This window comes from Tribolium castaneum, chromosome 1, assembly GCF_031307605.1.
Source record: "Tribolium castaneum strain GA2 chromosome 1, icTriCast1.1, whole genome shotgun sequence".
NCBI lineage: Eukaryota > Metazoa > Arthropoda > Insecta > Coleoptera > Tenebrionidae > Tribolium > Tribolium castaneum.
The window spans coordinates 34,183,141-34,209,899 of NC_087394.1; the positions used below are offsets into that span (position 1 = coordinate 34,183,141).

Genomic DNA, 26,759 nt, shown 5'->3' on the forward strand with positions numbered 1-26,759 from the left:
AAAAACTTTGATCGCCTCTGTAGCCGGAACCGTTGCCTGGAGCGGCTCCGGGTCTGGTCGAAAAAATAGATAAAATTAAGCGCTATCAGATGGTTTTTTGTTCGTTTCTCTAAGTCTTACAGTTTCCGAGAAAAACGCAAAAAAAGGTTTTCATTTTCACTTTTTTTCAATTTTCAATCGCCAATTACGGCGAAACTATTAGAGATATCGAGAAACGGAAAAATGGAGAATAACCGGAATAAAAAACTCTACAAAATGGCATAGGACTCAAGGCGATATCTCGCAAAAAAATTTTCAATTTTCAAACGCCGATTACGGCCAAACTAAAAGAGCTAGGAGAAAACGCTTTTTTAGATAGGAAAGAGCACATCAAAATCTATAAGATAGAATAGGTTTCATTTGATTTTGAGACACTTTAAAAATTGACCGATTTTAAGGGGGGGTGTTAACTTTTTTTAATTTTTTTTTATTTTCTTATTTACGGCTAAACTATTTTAAAAAGTGGAACTGTTTTGATCCATACCTATGCAAAATGATCCGGGGAATCGATTGGCATCGAGAAAATTGTCAAATTCTCAATAGTTTTTTTGTTATGAATTTTTTAAAATTTTACTAATTTTTGCATTTAGCAGCAGTTTGCTCGAAAACTATTAGTCGGAGAACAATAATCTTTTTTGAAAAAAATAGATAATTTAAAGAGCTTTCCAACGATAATACACTTCATGGGGTTATCTCTAATAGATCCGGAGCTATTGCTCGAGAAATGTTCCGGGTACCCAAAACCGACAAAAACTGCGACGAAAATTGAAAAAATCAAACATCAAAAAATCGAACATTTGTACTTTTTGTGGACTTTTAACAACTTTTGTAGGTTGTTAAGACATGTAGAAGTCCATAAAAATTTGCTGGAGTTAGTTTAAAAAAATTTTTTTTTCACCTCTTTGAAGGTAAGTAAGTGTATTACTCAGGAAATTTGAGCAAAAAAATTGAATAATTTAAATTGCGTGAAAAATTAGTATAATAGAGAAAAAAAGCCGCTGAATCCAATAGAACAAACCGCACTGCTCTACGACTATTAGTTTTCGAGTTATAAATTTTTTTAATGAATAAAATTTTTCACTATGACAAATGGCTACCCTAAATTTAGGCAAAAAATTTTAAATTTTTAATTTTTGTGAAAAATCGATATAATATGTAAAATGAGCCGTAGAATTCAATCGAACAAACCGCAATGCTCTACGACTTTTAGTTTTTTTTTATGAATTTTTTTAGTGAAAAACTTTGATCGCCTCTGTAGCCGGAACCGTTGCCCGGAGCGGCTCCGGGTTTAATCGAAAAAATAAACAAATTTAAGCGCTATCAGATGATTTTTTCGTTTGTTGCTCTAAGTCTCCGAAACAAACGCAAAAAAAGGTTGCCATTTTCACTTTTTTTCTATTTTCAATCACCGGTTATGGCCAAACTAAAAGAGCTAGGAGAAAAGCTTTTTTCTATCGGAAAGTAGGGATTCAGAGAAGTTTGTGAGCTCGTGCCATGGATGACGTTGAGCCAAAGCAGGAAATTCTCGGATGCTCGGCATAATATGCATTTGGATCATTTACGTAAACCTCTTCAAGATAGGAATCTCTTTTCATGGAGCTGGAGCGTAATAGCGTTACTGTTTGTGGCGGACGCGGTCGTGCCTGAAAGCGAGAGTCTTCGCTGATAGCAGATCTATATTTCACAAAGTTTTGTACCCAGTTTATCCACCGATATTCGTTGACAGATTATGCAATTTTAATTGATTCAGTAATGATAGGCTTAATTAATTTGACTCTTTATACGGGTTTTGGAACGTTGTTAATTACAACGGTTAATTAAGAGACAGTGATGAGCTAACAAGCCTTTATTTATGTGACATTTGAAAATATTTTAATTTGCTCCAGTCCGCTTCTGTAAATTATACCAATTGTTTTTGTAATTAATTTAGCAGCATTTTGCAATGAAATTGAAGAATGTAAGCTAGATTGTAACCGATTTTCGTGTCGCTCGAGGTTCGAATAAAATAAATCCACTTTGTACTTATCTTCTTTTTCGCATCCTTAATTTTGCCATTTCACAATCGAGTGAATTTATCGTGGACACGCACTATTGGTACTAACAGAATTTTTCAGTGATTTTAATTGATTTAATTATAAACATCTGCTTCAGACTCACGGGAGAAACATCCACCAACAAGGGCAAAAATTGCACATTGTTACACTTTCCGTATAAGTCTCATCTCATAAATGGAACAAAACGGACTCGAGCAATTTGTTCTTACTACTGTATTGCCCTTGATGTGTTTAATATTTTAATTTGAACAAATAATCGTAACATCTTTTATGTCGGACATAAAACATGTCAAGACTGAAGACACAGTTCTTCCATTACACTTGCAAGATTAATTCATTGCAATGAGTAACAAATAGAAAAAAAATGTTTTGTTCATTCAACTTGACCTCCAGTTTTGCCCCAGATTTTCGACCATCCTAGATCAATAAATAAAGCGTTACGATGGTTAAATAACTATAATAACTTCGTGGTTGCTTGACCTGATAATTTATAAATTAATTCAAATCGTCTGAATCGTGAGCTATTTTGCCGTAAATGTTCAAAGATCGTACTTTCGTGCTGGAGATCATTTAAATTATGCGGCAAAATAGGCAATATTTTACCTGTTATAATTACTTCTGTTGACTTTGAAGGCTTGCCAGCGTCATATAAAGCAGATGAAGCGTACAACTGTTGCGTTATTATCAAAAGGATTAAATTGGTTTAGATGTGAGCGGAAAGTTATAACAATTATAATAATTATTGCGATAATGGACTCTTTATAGTGTGACAAGGTAAAGTCACTTCAACAATACGACAAATTGTGAATCAACAGTTCCAGTAATTGAAGAGATTTATAATAAAATCTTAATTAAGGTTCAACAAATATGTAACTGCACACGAAATTTTCTCTTTTATGTGCTACAATTTTTTTTAAGAAGAAAAAATATAAGTCCCTCAGGTGGCAAATTTTAATGCTAGTTTTACGAAATTTTGAGATAAATAGTTATAATTATCTATTCTAGGTTTTACTAAAACTTCAGACAACAAAAATATAAATAAACAGCAATAAAAAAGAAACCACAATTAACAAAAAAATGGTACTTTTTTTTGCTTTTGTATTTTTCCTTTGATTTCCTCATGATTTCTTCAAATTTTTCCTGAATAGTTTTTTCTGATTTTCTTATAAAGTTTCTTATAATTTTCTCAATTTCGTATCAACATTTCGAAGAATACCTAACCTGTGCACAAAATTGACAAATTACTTGAAATTATAGGAAATTTTTAGGGTCTCAGGAAAAATAAAAAAATATTAAGAAAAATCAAAGAAGACATAGAAGAAATCCAGAAAAAACAGTATAATTATTTTTCGAAATTTGATTATTTTTATTTTGGAATAATTAATTTTGTTGCTCATCGTCTGTTTTGTAATTAATTACTAATTAAATTAGATGTTTAGGAATGAAGACAAAATTTATGGCAAATTATTTATTATCGACGTTTCGTCACTTTTTTGGGACTTCCTTAAGGCAATAAATAAAGAACCATTCGTGAAGTGTGACGGAGAACCATTTTGTTATTAAATATTTTGAAATCATATTTTACTATTTTGAAGAACAGCTAATTAAGTCTATCTTTGGTGTTTCTAAATTAAAAAAAAATTTGTAAATCAATAATTTTTACGTTTGTCCAAATAAAATGCTTCAGTTTTCTACTTATTTAATTAAAATCCCATTAATTTTATATTGATCAATGTCAAGTTGATCGCAAATTAAAATTATTGAATACATTTAAATCTTTTGTAAACCGGCTTTAAATGGAAGAGAATTAGATTCTACATATATCTATGTTTAATAAATTTAAGTGAAGGCTACAGAAAAAAACAAAGAAAATATTTTTTTTAATTTAAACTAATAATGTAATGTAGCAAGAAAATTATTAATTTATTTTATATTTTCACTTATAACAAAATTTTAAACAAAATTTGTCATTTGTTCAACAAAAAATAGTATATGTAATTAAAAAAAAAATAAATACTTAAATAAACACTGAAAAAATGTCAATATGCAGAATGAAATTTTCCTTCATCCAGTAAAAAAGATATTAAAAAAAATTGTAAACACCAAGATAAAAATCTAAGCCTACTTTTTCCAGATACATAAATACGATTTCAAGATTTTTTAAAGGATGTTTTGAAGAGAAAAAAAATTAAGACTGCTAAATTTAGGTGTAGGGAGAGCTAATGAAAACTGTTTTCATAGAATAACTCAAGTAATCCAAAAACATAATAATATACAGCTTTCTCAGTGAGCTTTCTATTGAAAACTACAAAGTTGATACCTCTTTGAAAATATTTTCGTTGAAGAGGAGATGGTGGATTTATGACTAGAAAGAAATTTTTAAATAATATTATATTTGAACTTACAATACATATAAATTTTAAACTCGTAATGTGGGGTTTAGACAGAACTGCTTATAGAGTAAAGCATTTCTAAGAAGAATTTTTTTATCTCATCTTTAAGACCAGTTAGTGTATCTTAAAAAGAAGAGAAAATAAAAATACTAATTTTTTTCTCAGAAGTTTTTGATTGATTTTTGAGCTCCAAACTTTTGATAGAGTTCCCTGAAAGGCCGCCGCACGTCCTTTCCCAAAACTTGGAAGTGCTAGACCTTACCAAACCGATAAACCGAGCCAAGTTCACACCAATGCATTCATTATTACACAATACCGCATTCATTCACACACCATCCGAACTAATTGTTTCCTGTAAAACTACCATCAGACAGCGCCAAATGACGCCGCCAACATTCAATAAACCTTGCATTTCGCCAAACACACCTACACTGCATTTCATTATTTACCTCTTCTTATCAGCGTGAAAACAATGCCGGCCTTCAGGGCTAGACAAGGTTATCAGCATTGCCATTGAATTTTAATGAGAGCTACCCTTGAAGTGCACCACCTTAGGTGGGGCACATCCCTACTAAGCCGCCACGTATATAAAAAACGTTTGCTCCTCATCCATCATAATCCAATTAGTCCCAACCAATAATTAACACAATAAGGAGGATCAAAGTGTAGTTCGAAAATTTCGGAAAATCAGTCGCAGTTCAAAATGCAAATCGAGTGCTCGCTGATAATTATGTTAATGTGTGGAATAAATGCATTCAATAATTGTAAGTATATTAATACGTGTCCCGCTTCCCTAGTTAAAACCATGTGAAGGTCTTTCAAACAATCGACGCACTTCTAAGACCAAGCTAATTCAAGCTGTTGCAGTTGCTGATGTCAAATGTGGCCGCAAGTCGGTACGAAGGGACGGGAAAATTGTAGGCGGCACGAATGCCGATAAAGGCGAGTTCCCTTGGCTGGTGTCCATAACAAGAAGAGGCGGCCACTTCTGCGGAGGAACTCTCATCAGCAACAGATTTATCCTCACAGCCGGCCATTGTCTCTGCACGTGAGTGTTTCAGTTACACCACCAACTTGCACTACCATTTGACAAATTCCAGTGGAATTGGGACAGACACAGTCAAACCCACCCATATCAAAGTGACCATAGCCCAGCACGACTTGACCAACAAATCCAGCGACGCCTACGAAATGACCCTAAAAGCCATCTCCATCCATCCAGACTACACTTGCGGAAAAGTCAAAGACGATATAGCCATTCTAGAGCTGGACAACAAGCTCGTTTGGTCCGATTCTGTCTCCCCGGCTTGCTTGGCAGCTTCCTCGGACGAAGACGATTACAGACCCATTGATGGCCTGCCTGCTGTGGTGGCAGGCTGGGGGTGGACCAACGAGGATAGCTCTAAGGGTGGAAGAGCTAAAATCCTCCAGAAGGCCAAAGTCAATGTTATCAGGACGGAAAAGTGCAGACAGTGGTTTCAGTCACAAGGGAAGAAGACGAAAATTCAAAACACGCAGATTTGTGCGGGGCATGAACAAGGGGGAATTGACGCTTGCTGGGTGAGTTGTTGGACGTAGAAAGGGCATTGTTTGATTTTTTGGGCAGGCTGATAGCGGGGGCCCTTTGATGATTGAAACGGGAGCTGTGGACCAGATGATGGTTGTTGGAGTGGTTTCAACGGGAATTGGGTGCGCGAGACCATTTCTGCCAGGGTTGTATACGAGAATTTCGGAGTATATTCCATGGGTTAGAGAGATTGTTAACAAATAAGTCTTAAGAAAAGTGCCGAAACACTTGCCATATTAAATTGCCAAAAATTATTTATTTCTACGTTAGGTTGTTACGTTACCATGTGTTATTTATTTATTTATTTATTTTATTAAATGTGTCATTTTTGCATGTGTGTTTTAATCTGTCCGTCTGTGCTTTGAATCAGTGCTAGACGATCAAAGGCGAAACCGAATTATTAAAAACTAGAAGATTTCAGGGATATTTTACCTATCCTATCCTAATTTATTCAAAAATTGTCCTCTTATAAAAAAAATCTTGGAACTTTTAACGTAAAATAATAAGAGGGTTTTTTACCCTTAAACGTAACCATACAGAGATTATTTAAGAAAGACTTTATTTGAGACAGTTTTTTTTAGCTTTAGTATCAATTCTTTACTCAAAGATCAAAGAATTAAAAAATGAAATTTTAACGATTATTGCTGAGTGATTGCTATTTTAAGTAGTATTTTCAAGAAATTGGACAAAAATCTAATGTTTTTGCTTGATGAAGAACCTTCTTTAAAATCAATTAAAAACATATTTTTATGTATAAGGGGTTATAAAGCCTTGATAAATATTTCAATCATCTACAGTTGTTATTACTTTTGTGTATTTATTTTATTTTATTTTTTGCATTTAGCAGGAATTTGCTCCAAAACTATTAGTCGGAGATCAATAATCTTTTTTGAAAAAAATAGATAATTTAAAGAGCTTTACAACGATAATACACTTTATGGAGTTATCTGTAACAGTTCCGGAGCTATTGCTCGACAAATGTTCCGGGTATCCAAAACCGACAAAAACTGCGACGAAAATTTAAAAAATCAAACATCAAAAAATCGAACATTTGGACTTTTTGTGGACTTTTAACAACTTTAGTGGGTTGTTAAGACATGTAGAAGTCCATAAAAATTTGCTGGAGTTAGTTTAAAAAATTCTTTTTTTCACCTCTTTGAAGGTAAGTGTGTTACTCAGGAAATTTGAGCAAAAAAATTGAAATTTTTAAATCTCATGAAAAGTTGGTATAATATAGAAAATGAGCCGCTGAATTCAATGGAACAAACCGCATTGCTCGACGACTTTTAGTTTTCGAGTTATGATTTTTTTTTTGTGAATAAAATTTGAAATTGGAAAAGATCAAGTTAATCGCAAATTAAAATTTGTAAATTGGTTTTTATTATTGTTTTTATTAAATTAAAGCAATTTTTAATTGTTTTTTTTTGTGGGAGAGTATTTGCCGTGATTTTGGTTTTATTTAATTCCAAAATTATAGTAAACTTCCGTATAATTGGTTGCCTATACAACTTGTCAAAATTTACAAAATTTTAGAAATCGAAAAAAAATTATTTAAATAAAAATTCCGAGTTGCTTTTTACGTGTTTCTGTCGGGTGTATCCTCCAGTACTTCCAATTGTTCGATGGCATGAGCGAAGAATTGTATTTCTATACGAAAAAAAAATTATTCAAAAATAAATAGAAATTTTAAACTCACATCCATCATAAAGTAACCAAATTTTGACAGGTTATATAGACAACCAACTATACGAAGACGGAAGTTTAAATAAAATAATTTTAAAGTTAAAAACAAAATGTGTAACCTAGAAAAAACCTTTTTGCATTCCTGTGACGTTAATTCGCATACTGATTTTAAATTTTTGCAAAATTTAAATGGTTGGAAAAAATTACAGGTTACTGTAATTTACTGCTTAACCAATCATACATAGATGACACAACATAAAATAAGAGAGAGGAAGAAGCGAATCTCTCTGTCTACCCCTCGTTTTTCGCGAAAGCGCCACCTAACCCTGAGAGAACGAACTAATTCGATAATAGCGGGAAATTCAAACAGGACATTTTATTTATTTTCCAAATTTAAAAAATTATAAATGTTAAATGTTTCTGTACTCATGCACTGTTACGAGACATTTTAATAAAAAAGCATCTGTAACAGTTGCAATAGCACAAAAACATTTAACATCGCTTAATAAAATGAAACAAAGTCTTTTCAATAAAAATTTATTAAAAAAATAATAACGTGCTGGAATGAATAGGCAAAATTAATTTAACTCGAATTGTTCTTCATAAACATACTCAGATGTAATAATATATGTAAATACATTGTCTAAATATACACAATGATCCAGAGAAACTGAGTCTGTTGGCATCAGATTAAATTATTGAATTGCTACCTGAAAGTGTACACTATTGGTATCCTTTAAAATTTAAATTCAGATTGCTAACAGACACAGTATTTCGGGATCAGTCTGTATAAATACATCAGTTTTGTTGGTTTGATTACTTGTCTACAGACTGTTCAGAAAAGCAAAAAAATATCAAAATTTTGCTTGTAACCTTTGACAATAGTCCAATTTTTAAGTTCCTTAAGGCTAAATTTAAACAACTATTTTTCGAAATTTATTCACGGTTATAAGGTTTACGGACGTTTGTAAAAGCGGCCCTAACACGTACTTTAACAGTTTGATGTCAAAGTTCTTGATAAATTTTGAAATTTTTTAAAAGCAATCTCGATTGCATCATAGTTATTAGTAAATTACTCAAACACAAGGGAATTACAAGTGTGCTAAAATTATTTTAAATAAAAAGCCACATATCTGATATACATAACTATAACTGGAAGTTAACTGATTAAAACTACCATGTAATCATTTAAATTTATAATAATAGTAGGCTTTAATATTGATTAACTTGTATGATACTTGTAGAATACGTTTTTTCGCTTAGTTTCTAAATTAAGCAATCACAAAAAGGACAAACCTTGTTTTTTTAACAGGCATAGGCGTTATAACATTGTGTAAAACAACATAAAAGATTAAGACATAGAGGGACATGGCGAATTTGATAACCTTGAACCATTGCAAGTCCTAAACTCCCTGCTTTCACAAAATACTAGCTTCGCAACTACAATAAATTTATTTATTATTATGATATACCTATTAATTACTGCACATTATATTTAACTCGTCTTCATGGGATTTTCAATTACATCCCAAGAACCGTTATCATCTCCAAGGACGGTCTTCATCTCCTAAACATCAAGAAATTCCCTTATTAGAGAAGTTTGTGTGATCCTTCTTAGTGTAATATGATTATATTAATATCTAGAAATCGAAATTAATTGTTGTATGGATACCTTTCAATAACGTTTACCTTAATTTGCCTTAAGTTGATTCATCCTTCATTAAAACACTGTCATTCACACTATACACTAGATTCAAATAAAAGATCCATATAAAAGTAGAGATGTTTGATCACAAAAACATCCAAAAAATCACGTTAAATCGTTTTCTGAAGTCTTTAAAACACATTAAAACAAAATGTCGCCAAAAACCGCAACGACAGCAAAATAATCGGCTGTTGATAAATCAAAGAATTAAAAAGAGAAGTGTGCGCACGTCGATTATTTTTAAGTGAACCTTCTTTACTTTTAGCAAAATGTGTGACAGATTACTTTAAATTTACAGATTTCTTTGCAACTGACGCGACCTCTAAGCTGGAGCACACGAACTATGTTAGCCGTTTCCCCCCTTTGCCCCACCCCTCACAGTGAACACATAATTTGTATACACTTTCAGGGGCCTGTTCAGTAGCATATAATGCGATAAGATTTGTGTGAAGACAGCTCCCCAAACCAGCTCCTCGAAATTCCGAAGAAACCCGAACATGAAGCCAGTTTCACACTAGCAAAATACGTTTCAATTTGCGTAGATGTATGTTTGGTTGTCAGCTTTGAAACCGTTTAATAAAATAAAAATCCGAAAAAACACTAAACACCCTCTTAAAAATGACATTTTAAGAAAGTCACTTTGCTAATATCGAAAAACTCAATTATTTACCACAAATTGCTTCTTAATTTTTCCCACTTTTTCACCTAATTTCAATATTTATAGCTCCGCAAATGCGCTATTGCAGTTTTCGCCCCATTTCACCCCGAAATCGGTTTTGTCACACAATGCCCTTTTGACCACCAATTCAACAATAAAAAAGACGTTTTTTTTAGAGTTTAGTTTAATCCCAAATAACTCGAGAACGGTACAGTTTGACGACATGAAGCAAGAGTACCTTTTTTATTAAAAAATAATTGGGCTTTTGATTTTTGACATCAAAAATACGTGTTTATAGGCCGAAAAATTAAGTTATCACCTAAAAACTGGAAGGGCCCCCTTGTCACCGGAAATGTATAGCTTTTACAAGATTTCCATTTACACCATATCAAAGGGCGTCTTTGTGTCTCTTGGCATGCAAAATTTCATAATAATCGCATGAACGGTAACAAAAATATTTTCAAAAAACCATTTTTCCATACCAATTTTTGAAAAATTGTAATTTTCCAATTTTTTGTGGTGGGTCAGTAAATACTATCCTATCTATTCTTAATTGTAGAGGGGTATTCGTGGTTAAAATTATGCCACACATTTTTGAATCACCCGATATTATCAAGTTATTATCTAACCAAGTTTCAGTGAATGTGTGTAGAACAAAAGAATTATCTAGATTTATCTACAGGCTGCTCAAAAACTGGCGCACCAACGCAGTGGTACGTTGTTGAGAAGCACGTGTAGATCACGGGAAAAATGTTAAAAAAATTCCTAGTCATATTTTAAAAAATCTTGAGCTACAAACTTATTGTGTTAACTTCTTTAGTTATCATTATTTTTTTATATTTCTATGTTTCATACCAGGTAATCGTTCCGTAACAAAACGATGAATAATTATTTTTAAATTTACTATCAGATTTTAGCAGTTTTTTTAATTAAAAAAAATTAAAATTCATCCAAAAAATCACAATGTGTAGATGTGCCAACACTGGGAATTATTTCCTAGGAAACCGTTTCAAAAATAATTTATTTTTATTGTTGATCAAATTCTATTGCGATCATGACTGTTAGACAACGTTGCCACATATCATTTATCTAAAATTAGTTATTTATCAATAACTTTAATTCAAAGAATTTTTTTACTATTTTTACCTTGATATGTAACCAGTTCTCTACCACACACCAATGAGTTGGTGCGCCAGTTTTTGAGCACGCTGTATACTGACTGTTTAAATTTAAAGATCTACCTTTTTAATGAAAATAGCAACAGCGGATTTGCATTTTTTTTATTGAAATAGGGCACAAAGGTAGACTTTATAGTTATAGTAAGTTATAGTTATAACTAATGGACCCAGAAACCCAGAAATTAAGAAAAATTTTTTTGCTTAAGATTATTAGAAACCATTTACAAATTTCATTATGTAAGTAATTTAGTTTTGATAAAAAGAATGTTGTTTGCGCTTTGCATTGATCTGAGACACTTTTATTTTTGTATATATATCTAAGGGCCATTAAGTTAATTTGCAACTAACAAATTAGCAAATTTGATTTGATTTGCGTTGTTAACTTTTAACAACGAATTAAATCTTAACAAACCATTTTATAAACGGGCCCCAAACGTTATATTAAATAATCACACTAACAAGAAGTAATAAATAATAATTAACACGAAAGTATTTGAATGGCATTAGTCGGACCATTAATTCAAAAATATGTACGATATAAAGTAATTGAGAAATTTTTTATTCAGTAATTTGTTAAAATCGGGTAATTAATTATGAAGTCGCAATTTATGGCAAAAAATTAATAATAATAGACAAAATTCTTGTATCACTCAAGGATGAAATATCACGGGATTAAACTATTGAAGCTGGATTTTTAACCACTAAACAAATATTTGAAGACGTAATCCGTTAAAACACTGGATTAAAAGAGAATTAGGACAAATTCAATTCAATTTTATCGAAGAATCAGCAGATTAGACTGTTGTTTATCCACCACGTTTATAAAAGAGATTCTGCTCTCGATACCTCAGTAGATATCGCAATGAAAGTGCCAGTATTGATAGTACTAGCCCTCGTGGGCTTGTCTAGTGCCAAATACGAGGGCTCAACGATCTTGAGTTTAGCATTGAAATCGAAAATGTTGGAACCGCCATTCAGACTGAAAAACACTACCACAAATCGAGACAAGCTTTAGGTTTGGGAAAAATTACTTTTGACCAATATTTACGCCACGCTGAGGTAACACTTGGAAAAAATAACTCCCGTTTTTAGTTATTGTTTTAAAGATTAATGCTTATTTGGCCCAACTGGCTAAAGACTACCCCGACACTGTCACTCTAGAAACAATCGGACAGTCGTACGAAAAACATTCCCCGACTACAATCCGATCTATTCTTACAGCATCTCCTCTTTCACGACAGCTTATACCGTTTATAGGTATGTGTCTATCGAGGAGAATCATCGGCACGACCATCAATCCTGAATACCCCGAAATATTGTGGATTTCATTTCCTGATCAAGCTGGTTTGGGTAACTGAACCGTTAAAACCCATCAGACCGGCTTCCAATTATTAAAGTCCAATATCAAAAAGGAGTCTTTGCATTTCTACTAAAACAATATAAACTTTGTAATTCATGTTTTATTATAACTATATATAAATATGAAATATGAAATGGAACAGATTTAGTTGATCGAAACTGAAATTAACATGCCGCGTTGAACTTAAAAATAGCTACTTTAAATTTCAAAAATTTCAAACAAAAACTGAACCGGTTTCTCTGGTATGTTAAGAGCCAAGAATTGCTCTTTCGCAACAAGTGTTAATGAAACGTTCACTCATAGAATTAACAGCTATCTCAATGCGATCTTCTAGCGTCAAGTTGCAGATCATCCAGAACGTGAATAACATCCTCGCGTCGCAGGCACATCACAGATCCTTTCTTGTCAGAATCCACATGCATTGCCATAACAAAAGAAAGAGAAGGAGATTTCTTACGTTCATCAAAATACTTCTTATTTGTGAAAACATTGTAGTACCGATTTTGAAAGATTTGTTTAAATGCGTCTTGTACAGTATTTGGACCACATTTTAATTCCATTATTATCCCAGATTTATCATTAAACAGTACTATATCAACTTTGGTTTTATGAATTGGAATTGTTATTTCGTTTCCGAAGAGAAATCCTGCTTTACTACATGTCAATGTAATTATACTCTGTAAAGTTGCCTCATTCAATGGATCGATAAGTGTTGAACGTTGAAGTAGACAGGTTATACTATTTTGAAAATTTGTTAATTCTTCTTTGAACTCTGCTAATGAATCACCTTCATCACAGAGAATGGTTAGCTTAGAAAATGATGCTGAACAATCTTCAGCCAATTTACTGTTAATACCAAATCTTTCAAAAAAATAAGCTCGTAGCAGCTTCGTAATTTCATCAATTAGCTCAGCGTTAGGTATTTGGAGTTTGCGATCATCAAATGAATATGTTAAGTATCCTAGAGATACAAGAAATCGAACAACTATTTCTTTGTCACAAGTCAAATGTCGATTAACTAATATGTTATGCAAAGATTTCAGATCTCTTAATTGTAACGGTTCTAACGTGAATTGAAAATCTTCTTTAACACCTTGTAGAAGTTCATACAACAACCTTCTCACGCTGTCCTCTTCAAATAAATTATACATATTGTGAATGTAACCAGATTGTTGCCAATAATTTTTTAAAGCACCTTCTCCCAGAGATAAATTTCCCAAAAACTGCACAATCGATTGAGGATTATATAGGCATTGTTTCGCGCCATTTAAATACCCATTATATTTAGCCTTCGCTTTTTCTCTCAATTCCTTCTTTACTGCAAACCGATTAAATAGAGTACAAACTTCATCTTCAGTGAATCCATAGAAATCTTGGCACAGATTGTTGGTTCCGAATTGCCGTCGCAATACATTACCCAATAGGGTGGAAATCGCTACACCACCCACATCCAAAATTCCGGTAATATACGCTCCTTTAAAGATCCCAGGAATTTTTTTTAGAGCATATCCAATTACTTCAATTGGGAATGAGGCAGCATTCTCTAGCTCTTCAAGCTCAGTCTCTGGATCAGCGTTCTTCACTTTATACAACGCTTTTGAAATGATCGAGTCGTACTCGTCAACGAGTAGAAAAACCATTCTTTTATGAAACTTATTCAGATAAGCTGCCAAGCATCCCAACCCCTTGATTACTTTGTCATCTGGAATTCCTGTGTAGGTAAATTCGTCACACCATTGTTCGCAATGCTTTTTTTCATAGTCTTTCAACGGTGACAATTTGGATTCGTAAAGGTAACTGTGTTGCCTAAAAGCTTCCGATATAGCGCTTCTACACACATTCACTGCATCAGATTTGCTTGTCACGTCATCACAACAGAGAAAATTTATTTCGATTATCGGATATTGTCCGAAATGAGTTTCTACAAACTTCGTATTCTCCATGACTTTTAACTTGAACCTTGCTGAACTGAACAGTTTGTAATTGTCTTTTTCTTTCAAAACCTTTGTTTTCTCCTCTCCATTTTCATCTACTTCCAACTCCAAGAATCGTTGCATCATGGATAAGTTTACAGTTTTGCCAAATCGGCGCGGTGCGGTACACAATACCATAGGTTTATCGTCCGTTTCAAAAACTGCTAACATCAACGCACTTTTATCAACAAAAGTATCGGATTTCAAGACATCTTCAAAAACCGGTGAAAGGGTAGATTTTAAACGTTTCGCCGGATTATCCTCCATAATAAACAAACTGCCTGTAACAATGAATGAAAACCACGAATTAATGTTTGCACAATAAATCGAAAAATACTACAAACAAATGGGAAGCATGATAGACAAACCTTGAGTGAGTTTAACAAACGTTGAATTTTGAATTAACCCTTTAACTTATAATTTATGCAATAATTACGTAAGTTTGAGTATGTACAATATGCACCTTTTACGGAAATTGTAAGTCAATGGATTAATGACAAAATTCAAAATAGAATTTGTAATAGCTCTAAACTCTTTATGCAATAAGCTGCAAAAAACAAAGGCATTTTGCAACGTATTGCATACTAGTATTTTTTACGAATCAGTCACGAAAAGCAACCATTTTGATATGAGTGATTCTGAAGATTCTTAAAATCAAAGAAATTATACGAGTCTGCTTATAAAAACGGATGTTTCTCCAAGAGGATATAATAAATTTGATTCCTTGAATATATTAATGATATTCTACAGAGTGGAAAAAAAATGATTTTCATCAAGTCTCGTTTGGATTACTGATGTAAAAATACGTAGTCCCGCTATACGCAAATAAGGACGGCAGTACTCTAACCAAAAAGAATTGAATATTGCCATTCTCGATTTATCTTATGTGTCCAGGTCGGATGTACGCCTCTAAAATGTAGGACAGTAGATATTTTCTTACAAACTGTACATGGAAAGTGTGTGTTACTACAGTTCCGAAAATTGTAATAATTTGTAATTGTCAATTTTATTGATTGATGACATTTATTGACAGAAATCCCAATGAAGCGGCACAGGAAACATTCCATGAGAAAAAATCTCACAAGCAACTAGATGAAAATCATTTTTTTCCACTGTACTTTTAAACAATAATTATAAAATAATGTTATTTTTTAACACTAGTGATAAAATGAAAGGCGTTTGACAACTCAAATGACATATCAAAATACCTGTTTTTCATTACTAAATTGTAAAAAATAAAGCAAGCAAGATTGACCCATAGTATTAACTACACACTGTTAACAAGCACACCAACAATTCAAAAACAGTTTTAAATCTTTTATACGGAACAGAAAAAAATAAACAGGTATACCCTTGTAAGTTAACCTTTATAAGTTAATCTTTACCCAAACTCTGAATAGATGTCTTATATTTTCTTTGTGAGTATAAAATTAGTCTCGAAAAAATTGACCTCCACAAATGGTGTGAGTTTGGTTTCTTATACTCTAGCAGGTGTAAAAAACAAGCATTTTTTTGTTGTCGTACCTAATTAATAATCAGATAAATTTTCTAAAATAAATTAAAAAATGGCAAATACTAAAGAAAGTAAAATTGTAGCAGAATATTATACACCATTAAAAATAAGACAACAATCTGACCTCCAACAATTTAAAAATAGTTACAAATCTTTTACTCAAGATAAAAAACTAAATATACCAAAAAATATCAAAGAAGTAACTCAAATGAGAAATCGTAATTTTGCTATAGAATATCTCAATTCGACCGTAAATAAAAAACTAACAAAGACAGATTTTTGCAAATCTAAAAGTATTTCCAGAAATTCCCTTAATATGGGACTAAATTCAGTTGGAATTAAGATTGCATGTAAAACGAGAACAAACGGGAACAAACCAGAGCAATCCGGAACAAAAGAGAACAAATCGGAACAATTGGGAACAAAAGAGAGAAAAAGTAAAATAAAAAATAAAAAAATATTCGATAATGTAGAACATAAAGCAGGTAGTCGTAAAAATACAAGTTTAGATGAAGAAGCAGACGAATTAATTAGTAAATCTTTATAAACTTTTTAGAAATAGACAGATTAGAAGATGGAGCAAAAATAGTTGGTTTCAAACAAGAAGTTGTAGATAAATATATTGCAAGAAAAGCAGCTAATTTATTCCTTGAACAATTAATTATGACTGATTGTGAGCTAGAGTCCGCTAATAATAAAATAGATGAATTGGAATATAAATTAGATAACTACAATAATTACGATCCTAAGAAACTAGCAGCATTAAGAAGCAAAACAGTAGTAATACCATCAAACCATCGATGATGTAAAGAAAAGAACTTTGAAAATATTTGAAAGACATACTAAAAATATGAGAGCAATAAATGAAAAGATTCAAAAATTGTAAATTAAATGGAAAGTACTGTATTCAAGAATTTAAATATATTCAATGAAGAATATCCAAAATTCCGAAAAAGTTTTCAAGTCTCATTCAACAAGTTAATAAATTAAAAATTATTATTTTTGTTCTTATGTTTATTATCGTAATTGTAATTATTGTTTTCTTAATTTATTACTTCAACACTAATAAAAAATAGCGATTATGTTATGTTATATTATGATGATACTAATACGTGTCCATAAGCTAATGTATCTGTAGAATTAGGTAAAAGGTATCTTTTATCATCTTTCCAACTTAGAGACTTTTTCTTTACTACTTCAGTAAATATATCATGTTTATGACTCCTGATCACTTTCTGCCTATGAAAGTATTCTTTTTGATTAAACAAGCAATTTTTGTAATCTTCAAAACTTATTTCTTTCTTCAATACTGCTTTTTTGATACCTTTTAATTTTTTCGAAACAGACGTTTCAGTTCTGTAACTGTACATTTTTGACCTTAAACCTATGCATTCTAATATCTTAATACCATTCAATTCATCTTTGAACTTCCCTATTACTTTCTTATTTTTATCCGAATATAATGGATGATCCTTTGGATAATCAGCTGTATCAAAATAGTCGGGATTGTTTTTCATAAATTCATAGAAATCGGCATTTTTAATCTCATATATAAAGCTATCAGTGTCTCCATAAAGAAGTTTTACGTTTTCATTAAATTCTTTTTTAATTACATTGTAATGGAAGTTATACATTAACAATTTCGATAAATCTAATACAGCTTGTCCAATATAAATTGGTTTATTAAACAATACTTTTGTTTTAAAATTGTGAACTGCTGCCAGGTGTTTGCTAAATATAGTTCTGTGTTTAAAATTAGGTTTGTTTATCGCTTTTTGTAAGTTTTCTTCATCACAATATAATTTAATATTTTGTTGGTTTCTAACAGATTGCATAGACTTACCATATGGGGCATTAACCATTAATTTCCAGAAATCTTTTTTTTATGGAGGTGCATTCGGGTGCTTTTGATATATTTTCCACATATGTCACATTTGATTTTACTAACTCTCTTTTTCCTTGGTTCAGCAAATAAATCATCATCAAATGAAAATATTTCTGAATTCGCTTCGCTCATGAGGACTCTGTCCGAATTCCGCAACGGAGGCATAACTGATTTTTTTCCGTTTTTTATTTCCTTATGTAATTGCTCTTCAGCTTTAATAATAGCTTTTATTAAGTCTGCTTTATTATATTTTCTAATATATTTGATGTCTAATGATTTTGCAATATTAAACAGTTCAGATAAACGAAGATTACTTAAGTTCCTTCGTTCCATTTATTATAGGAAAAAATCTAACAAAAATTTTTAGTAAATAAATAAATTCAATCCATTTTTATGCAAATCTGTTTTTATATGCCTTTTAAAATTAGTTCTAGTGTAATATCTACCACAATCACATAATAAACGAGTAGAATTAACTGCTTTTTTACATTGTTTACATGTTTTTTCATATTTATTTCTATAGTTATAAAAATCATCTGGACATTTTAATTCCAAACAAATGGAGCAAAGACTTGTCATTTATTAGAAAATTTATTCATCAAAGACTTCAAGATTACGAAAGTGTATTTTAAGAAAATCTAGTTTTGCCAAGGTTAATACGTTATTTTCATACATTATATATACTTCTCATATCGTTTAACCTTTTCTGAAACATTTGTCGTGCTTCTTGGTCTTCGTTATGTGAGCAATTCATTTAATTTATTACATTTTTTTCATAAGAAATTATCTATAAACAGTGCATGATAAAACACACTGTCCCTTTTGAGGTAAACTTGTGATAAGCCTCGAGATTCAAAAAAATATGTGTGGTATAGGGAGGAGGTGATCAATTTAATGTTTATTTAATTAATTGTCAAAAAAATAAATACTTGTAATAAAAGGGATCTAGTACAATATACGAGGCAATATGGGACCTACGTATTATAAAAAAATAAAATAAATAAAACTATTAGATGTAATTATATGATGAAGACAAATAACGTATGGAAAGAATTTTATCATCCAAGAAAGAAGAAGCGAAAAATTAAAAATTAAATTATTGACATAGATAATACTGTTACTTGAAAGTTTATGATCAAGACGTATTTTTCATATTAGACAATGATAATCAACCTTTGTTTAAAGGTAAAGATTTAGCAGAAATATTAGGTTATGAAAAATCAACAAATGCTATAAGTAAAGACGTAGGTAGGTGTTGATTTTAAGGGAAAATTGATAGTCGTATTTTTTTGGAAATATGTTGTTTTTGCAGAAAAAGAAAAATATTAATCACAAATAATTTGCTTCAATTCATGGGATTTATTGAAAAAATAACGCGATTTTAAGAACTTTTTAAAGGACTAGGAAATCTCATACGAAGAAATAGATTATAAAAATGCTAAAGCAAATTTGTATAAATATATACAAAATGATTAAAAATTTTAAAGAATTAATAATGTTGAATAACAATAAGGCAAAAAAAGTTAGGTAATATCATTTTAAATTAGAAGAATTGCTAGATAAATAGGAAACTAACTTTAACGAATATAATCTTTTAAGGCAATACATAATTATAAAATTAATGCTAATCCATTAAACCTGTTGGACTTTATAAATAAAAATAACTACTCCTATAAAATTAATTTGAGTACGTGGTTGACCGATATATGGTTTACGTTATTTAAAAGAAAAATATAATAATAACAAATGATCTTTTATGCTTTATACAATATGGAATTTCAGTGGGGGGTGGCTATCCCCCACTGAATTTACGCGATATTAAGAAAGATTTAAAGAAAATTTTAGAAAACTATAAAATAGAATACCAAATAATAAATTATGATAAGATTAAAAATGAATTATCATATTATAAAAAATTGATAACAAAATATATTATAAATATTTCGCCAAATAGTTAATTTAAATAAAACAATATAGATTTTATTGAGTGTTCGTAATATTAAATCCCTAATAATAACATTAAATACAAAAACGGATCAAGAAATTAAAGAATATTATATTACTTTGGAAGAAATATTTTATTCATATTTGGAATACACTAAAAAGTTTTATTTGAATATAGGAGAAAAGATAGTCAGATAAAGCAAATTGAAACGATAATTGAAATTAAGAGAGATGATTAAGAATATTATCAAGTTAACCAAAGAGCATATAATAAATAGTATAATAGTTTTATAGCAAAGATTCGGTAATAAACAATATAACAACAATTGTGGTAAAGACATGTTTTCATTATAATTTAATCGATGATGATAATGTAAACAGATAACTCATCTTTGATAACCTAAGCACAACAAATTGTGCTTAAAAAAATCCAACTTTTAGATTACTTCAATATATATATATATATATATATATTCATGCGGCTTTTTTGTTGATAAAGAAAAAAAATTTTTAGGTGCAACACCAGATGGGTTAGTGGGTTCAAATGCTATTGTTGAAATTAAATGTCCATTTAGCGCAAGAAACACAAATATTAAAACTGCCATAGAACAAAAATTGATTAAATACTTAGAAATAGATTCTCAAGATGATAGTAAAATAGTTTTAAAAGAAAAAGATAATTACATGTATCAAGTACAAGGTCAGCTCCACATTACTAATCGCCAAACTTGTTATTTTATAGTGTACACCTCTACAGATTTAAAATATTGTATTATTGAGAAAGACGATAGTAAATATTGGAACGGAAGAATGATAGATTGTCTTGAAAATTTTTATATGAATGCCATGTTACCAGAAATAATTGATTCAAGACATAGTCGCAATTTATCATTACGCAGCATAATAAAAAAGGATTTGTAAATAATATTTCAAGTTTAGTTTTAGAGATTTTTACATAAATACATAATATGATGATAAGCATTTTAATAATAATTATAATTTTTAATTTGAACAATAAAAGTAAAAAAAACTTCCTCAGTGGGTTGACACCTTGTCGTGGTGAGGGAGCTCAGTAGTTCTATCACAAAACCTGTGCAGAACGAAGCTAAGTACAACCAAAGTTTTAATCATCTTTTTTTATATTTTTTTTAAAACAGGAATAATTTTATTGTTAAAAGTATTCAAAAAAATAGCGAGCGTGATTACTCGTATTTCAAAATCTCATAAGATACGTTGATAGCAGTGTCTACAAAAAAAACGTAATGCAAATCTATAGGTACCTAATTATTTTGTTAAAAAAATTATTCCGAAATCATGTGCTTTAATTTTATACCACTATTAGAGAAATCGCTAAAATTCCTATTTGTGCCGATACATTTCTCTGTCTTTAACAAATGCAATAAAATTATTATCTTGTGGGTCACCCCAATGGTGGTTACCTCCAGCGGTGCGTCCTAAACCCGTCATAAATCTTCTTCCAGCTAGCTACGCATTCGAAGAAGGATGCATTAAAAGTTGCCTACTTACAATTTAATTTTTGCTTTATATCTAACAATTAAGAACAGTTAACAAAAATCTAGAATATCTCAGGTCTGTATTTTTAAATTCTCAATACAATGCACCGTTATCAAAAATTCGTATCAACTTCATTAACAGACATTTTATTTAATAAAAAAATATCTAGGCATTTATTTCAATCAAAAATGACTCTTCGACCTACATTTACTTATAAAGAAACACTGCAAATGTCAAGAAACTCTTCAAGTCTAAAGTTGCGGCTAAAAACAGTGAAAACAGTTTACACGTAAAACGTATGCGCCAGCTCCCAGAGGGTCTAGAGCCTTAATGGTCAAGCTTACTTGCCTGTAAAGTATGCTATTATAAAGTAACTGCGAAAGGCAATTAGTTAACTTTAACAAACTAGTTGAGTTTAATGAATAATTGGTATTCTGAATATAGGTATGCCTTTCTTCCGATAAATGAGATTATTCACTTACTTCCAAGTATAAAAAAAAATACCTATTGTGCGATTTGGACCTAAGAATAGTGTTGTATCCACGATTTCGTGATACTTCAGAAAGGGGAAATATTAATATACTCGGTGTAAAATTCAACAGATTTATTCTCTACAAACGTCGAACAACTTACAACGTTACAACAATTTACGGTAAATTTTTACTTTAGCTACTTCTGGATTTTTGAAATTTTTTTTTTTGCATTTTGCTTTAAAAAGCCTCTAGATCAATGATATGGACATGAAAGTTTGTGCAAATGCCCCGTTTTCGAAAAATTCGGCTTTGAATTTTAAATTTTAAATTTTATTAACACTCAAATGTAACTATAAATGAGGCAAGGCGCCTATAGATGATAGCCCAGAGGCTGGGGCTTCGCCCCAGCGACCTAAAAATAAACATACCCCACAGACGATTAAACTCGAAAATGTTGAACTCGAAACGTGGAATAGTGATTTTTATGGAGCTACAGCGAGTACAGGTCGTAGGGTACAGGCTGGGGCTTCGCCCCAGCGAACTAAAAATAAACATACCCCACGAACAATTAAACTCGAAACCGTGGAACTCGAAACGTGGAATAGTGGTTTTTATGGAACTATGTTGCGCGTGGCTGGGGCTTCGCCCCAGTTAACTAACAGGAAACATACCCCACGACCAATTAAACACGAAAACGTGGAACTCGACACGTGGAATAGTGTTTTTTATGGAGCTAGGGTGCCGTACAGTTCGTGGCCGGAGGCTGGGGCTGCGCCCCAGCTAACTAAAAGGAAATATACACCACGATTGGTAAATTAACCTCGAGAACGTAGCACTCACAAAAAAATACCTTGTTCACCACTAGTAAGTAAAATAGTAATGGAGTGGTCACCTCTCTAATCTGTGGAGTGGTGTTGTTGGTAAATTGCATGAAGGGAAATGCGGGAATGCATCCCCACTTCCGTCAATCAGCCAATCAGAGCACAGAGACATAAATTCAAATTGCAAAATATGAAAAAATACACCTACTTTTTAATGAAAAAGGTATAATACGTTATTTAAATTCATTCTGGGAATACCCGAAGGTGTTACAATCATAACAAACACGCAGGTGCGATTCTTACCTGTTGAAGCCGAACAATAACAACCAATCAGAAACAAGCACACGCAAGCATGCACACCCTGGTGGCAAACGTTGTAACCAGGCATCCCGAACTGATATAGCCAAATCGAGCCCTCACTGAAATTGGTTTTACTGATGATGCGGATAGATGGCCCTATTGTTTTACAGGAAAAAGAAATCCTATTGGCGGATTTAAAATTTCAGATTATTGAAGAAAAACGTGGTACCGATGCGTGGCTGACAAGTAAAAATTACACAAACGTCAGCAAAATTTGAGTTTATTTTTTATATCACGTTAATTTTTCAAAGTTTTATTAAGATAGTGGTTCAAGGTGTCGTGTTTGGGTTAGACTATTGCCTACTATCGGTTAGAAACAACATGATCTCCAAAAATATAACGTAGTAATGAGCTCCAGAAGGTTTTCGTAGATAGGTGCGTTTTTCCCAAAAGTGAGTTTTTTGAGACCAAACCGCAACTGAGTCACACTGCGAGGAGACTCCCATAGACAAAAGTTGCAAACATAAGGTGCCAGTTTGGCTGATTGCAAGTATGTCTTTATCATCGATTCGGTGACGACTATTAGTTTTGTAAACTTAATAGATTTAATAAATATCTTTAATATTAAATGTGATCGTGTCATGTTGGGTAAAATTCTTCCATCTGTGCTGTCTGTGCGTCCACCTTTTCAAATACAATTAGAAAATTTTCATAATAATTGTATTTGATAAGGTTTTGACATCATTTTGACGTGAGCAAAAATTTAAAAAATACAAAGTAATCGGGATTATTTTAAATTCGCGCCATTTTTAGTACGTGATGATGCGGCTAGATGGCTTCAGCTAGGAATTCATTGCCAACCATTATGTTCCGCTTCTATAAAAGTGTTATTCTAGGGTTGTAACCCTCAAAGTCAACAAAAATGGCGATTCAAGTGAAAAGTGAGTGAAAATAAAAATTGTTTTTCTAATGTTATTTTCAATTTGCACAAGAAAATTCATAGTGTACGGTCATCAGGGCACTCACAGGAATCGTTTGGCGTAAGTTTAAGCTTGAAAATCCAGAAGTAGTTAAAGTAAAAAATTACCCAATTTACTTTTAGCTCTACATCGCGTCTCCTTCCCTCATTTTTGTGACGGTCCTTTTTAAGAAGGAAAAACTACCTGCTCCCAGAAGGGGGGCGTCACGAGCGGTTAAGGATTGAGGGTTGCACATTTAACAGGAAAGTGAAAGTTGTACATTACAACAATAGAAACAACTTACAGTACGAGTCAGCGTTAAGCAGACATTTTCTCTGCGATATTTAAAAACCTTTACAAAAACACAAATTCAGATAAGCAATTTTGCCTACCGTACAACACGTGTTACAACTTCCTAGTGATAACAGTATAATAAATATAATTATTCTAGTTATTATGTAATTACTGCCATGTTTTGGACGCGAAAACAATTACAATATAAAAACCAGTGGTCGTGGGTCAGGATTCAGTTATTTGATTTACTTTAATTTTAGACACAATCGTTGAAAATAAACATAATGTCAGACGAATTACATTTTACTTATAACATTTAATAAATATCAAGACAATCAAGACTTACCTGTTAATCGATGCACAACACGCTCACGACGCTCACACGCTGCTACAAGGTGTCAACTGTCAACCACAGAACAAGGGTTAGTTCAAACCGCTGCCAACGGTCGCACGCAAAAACCCTAACCCGGTCCCAAATCCGGGGAAATGAAAATTTCCGGGAAAAACAACCGGAACTTGGCAACAATAAATCAAGTGACGTTTCGTACTTGTCTTTTTTTCCAAAACAAATGTCATAGTCACAATGCGAGAAAATAAGTGCTAAAGATCGGTTCGTTTTCTCATAACATGGAAAATCCTCTAACCAAAAGTGAGGAGAAGAAGTTCGGGTACCCCAAAGTACGAGATTCGGACGTTAAAAATGAAAAACCCAAAGTCGAAGTTAGGCGCTTGCAGTACGACCCTAACCCTAAGGTCGGGGACTGGAAAAGACGTGCTCGCCCAGCTGTTGCCCCTCGTTATCGGGCGAAGAACGCCTGGTTTGTATAATTTGATTCGATTTTGGGACCAATTTTCAAAAACGCAACTTGGCCACACTGTAGGGCGGCGTTGCCGGGTTGTGCCCTGGCGCACTTTCGGCAAGTTTATCGAACAGCTGGTAGGATTACGTAATTTGCGATAATATCCAACAAATGTGCTTTGTTGTCCCGATTAGGGAAAAAAATCAGTGATAAGTGGTGCGATAAGCGCAAACTCTTCTCGCTAGCGGCTCGCTTTCTGACTTGGGATTCGTGCGCCAAATTAACCCTTATAAAACATTTGTTAATGTACTATTTACTATACGTTATTGTAAAATTTACTTTAAAATGTAACCTTGCATTTAACTTTTAAATGTCGAAGATCAAGATGTCGAAGTACCATTTTACAGGAACCTATAAAATATACTAATGCATATTTTTGCGATACAGTACTTTACAGCAATCTGTAAATTTTTGAAAATTGCAGACAAAAACTCGTGCAAATTCTGCAACCTTTGTATTTTTTTTAATCTATATTGTTATAAATGATTTAATTAAAATATTTTTTTTATATACAAATCTTCGATTTCTAAAATTTTGTAAATTTTTACAAGTTGTATAGGCAACCAACTATACGGAAATTTACAATAATTTTGGAATTAAATAAAACCAAAATCACGGCAAATACCCTCCCACAAAAAAGCACAATTAAAAATTGCTTTAATTTAATAAAAATAGTAATAAAAACCAGTTTACAAATTTTAATTTGCGATTAACTTGATCTTTTCCAATTTCAAATTTTATTCACAAAAAAAAATCATAACTCGAAAACTAAAAGTCGTAGAGCAATACGGTTTGTTCCATTGAATTCAGCGGCTCATTACTAACTCCAGCAAATTTTTATGAACTTTTACATGTCTTAACAACCACTAAAGTTGTGAAAAGTCCACAAAAAGTCCAAATGTTCTTTTTTTTGATGTTTGATTTTTTCAATTTTCGTCGCAGTTTTTGTCGGTTTTGGGTACCCGGAACATTTCTCGAGCAATAGCTCCGGAACTATTAGAGATTCTTTGATCTTCGAGTAAAAAATTGATACTAAAGTCAAAAAAACTGTCCCTAAATAAAGTGTTTCTTAAATAATGTCTGTATCGTTACGTTTAAAGGTAAAAAAAGGTGCGAAATCCATTTTTAAAATTTTGCAGAATTTCACCTAAATTTTCTTTCACTTTTAAAAATTTTTACGAAAATTTAGGTAAAGTGAGACAATTTTGTCAAATTTTAAAAATGGATTTCGTATCAGGATCACAGGAACGCAAAGAGGTAAAAAAGTCAAACATCTCTTTGCATTCCTGTGATCCTGATACGAAATTGATTTTTAAAATTCTTTAAAAAGTTAATAGTTTGTGAAGTAATTTTGCGAAATTTTAAAAATGGATTTCTTATTAGGATCGTAGAAACGCGAAGAGCTCTTTGACTTTTTAACATCTTTGCTTTTCTGTAATCCTGATACAAAATTCATTTCTAAAATTTTAGAGATAGTGGAGAGAAAAAAGCAATCGAATCCGTTTTGGTGTAGTTTACGTTCCTGTAACCCTAATACACATTTCGGTGAAATTACAGAATAATAAGGAGAAGGAAAAACCACTGA

General features: G+C 31.8%; 1 protein-coding gene and 2 long non-coding RNA genes across 3 annotated transcripts; 2 read left to right on the top strand and 1 right to left on the bottom strand.

The window, feature by feature from the left end:
• The first annotated feature begins 4,943 nt into the window (after nucleotides 1–4,943).
• On the top strand, nucleotides 4,944–6,384 carry LOC654857 (trypsin-1). The gene is made up of 4 exons (XM_008192531.3): nucleotides 4,944–5,250; nucleotides 5,354–5,534; nucleotides 5,587–6,046; nucleotides 6,093–6,384. Exons 1-4 carry the CDS (start codon nucleotides 5,190–5,192, stop codon nucleotides 6,255–6,257), a joined length of 867 nt encoding a protein of 288 aa, XP_008190753.1. The 5' UTR covers nucleotides 4,944–5,189; the 3' UTR covers nucleotides 6,258–6,384.
• A 2,533-nt stretch (nucleotides 6,385–8,917) lies between these two features.
• LOC107397465 (uncharacterized) lies at nucleotides 8,918–25,468 on the bottom strand. Its single transcript, XR_010333609.1, has 5 exons — nucleotides 25,454–25,468; nucleotides 24,661–25,400; nucleotides 10,112–14,891; nucleotides 9,426–10,052; nucleotides 8,918–9,376 (listed from the first exon to the last, which is right to left on the bottom strand). It is a non-coding gene; the product is annotated as an uncharacterized LOC107397465 (long non-coding RNA).
• LOC135265760 (uncharacterized) lies at nucleotides 23,297–25,325 on the top strand. Its single transcript, XR_010333610.1, has 3 exons — nucleotides 23,297–24,101; nucleotides 24,164–25,132; nucleotides 25,196–25,325. It is a non-coding gene; the product is annotated as an uncharacterized LOC135265760 (long non-coding RNA).
• Nucleotides 25,469–26,759: the final 1,291 nt, after the last annotated feature.

Excerpts from the sequence above, each read along its gene's own strand:
- LOC654857 (XM_008192531.3), top strand. The coding sequence starts at position 5,190 with ATGCAAATCGAGTGCTCGCTGATAATTATGTTAATGTGTGGAATAAAT. Across the intron at positions 5,535-5,586 it reads GCCGGCCATTGTCTCTGCAC|TGGAATTGGGACAGACACAG; the intron begins GTGAGTGTTTCA and ends GACAAATTCCAG. Across the intron at positions 6,047-6,092 it reads GGGGAATTGACGCTTGCTGG|GCTGATAGCGGGGGCCCTTT; the intron begins GTGAGTTGTTGG and ends TTTTTTGGGCAG.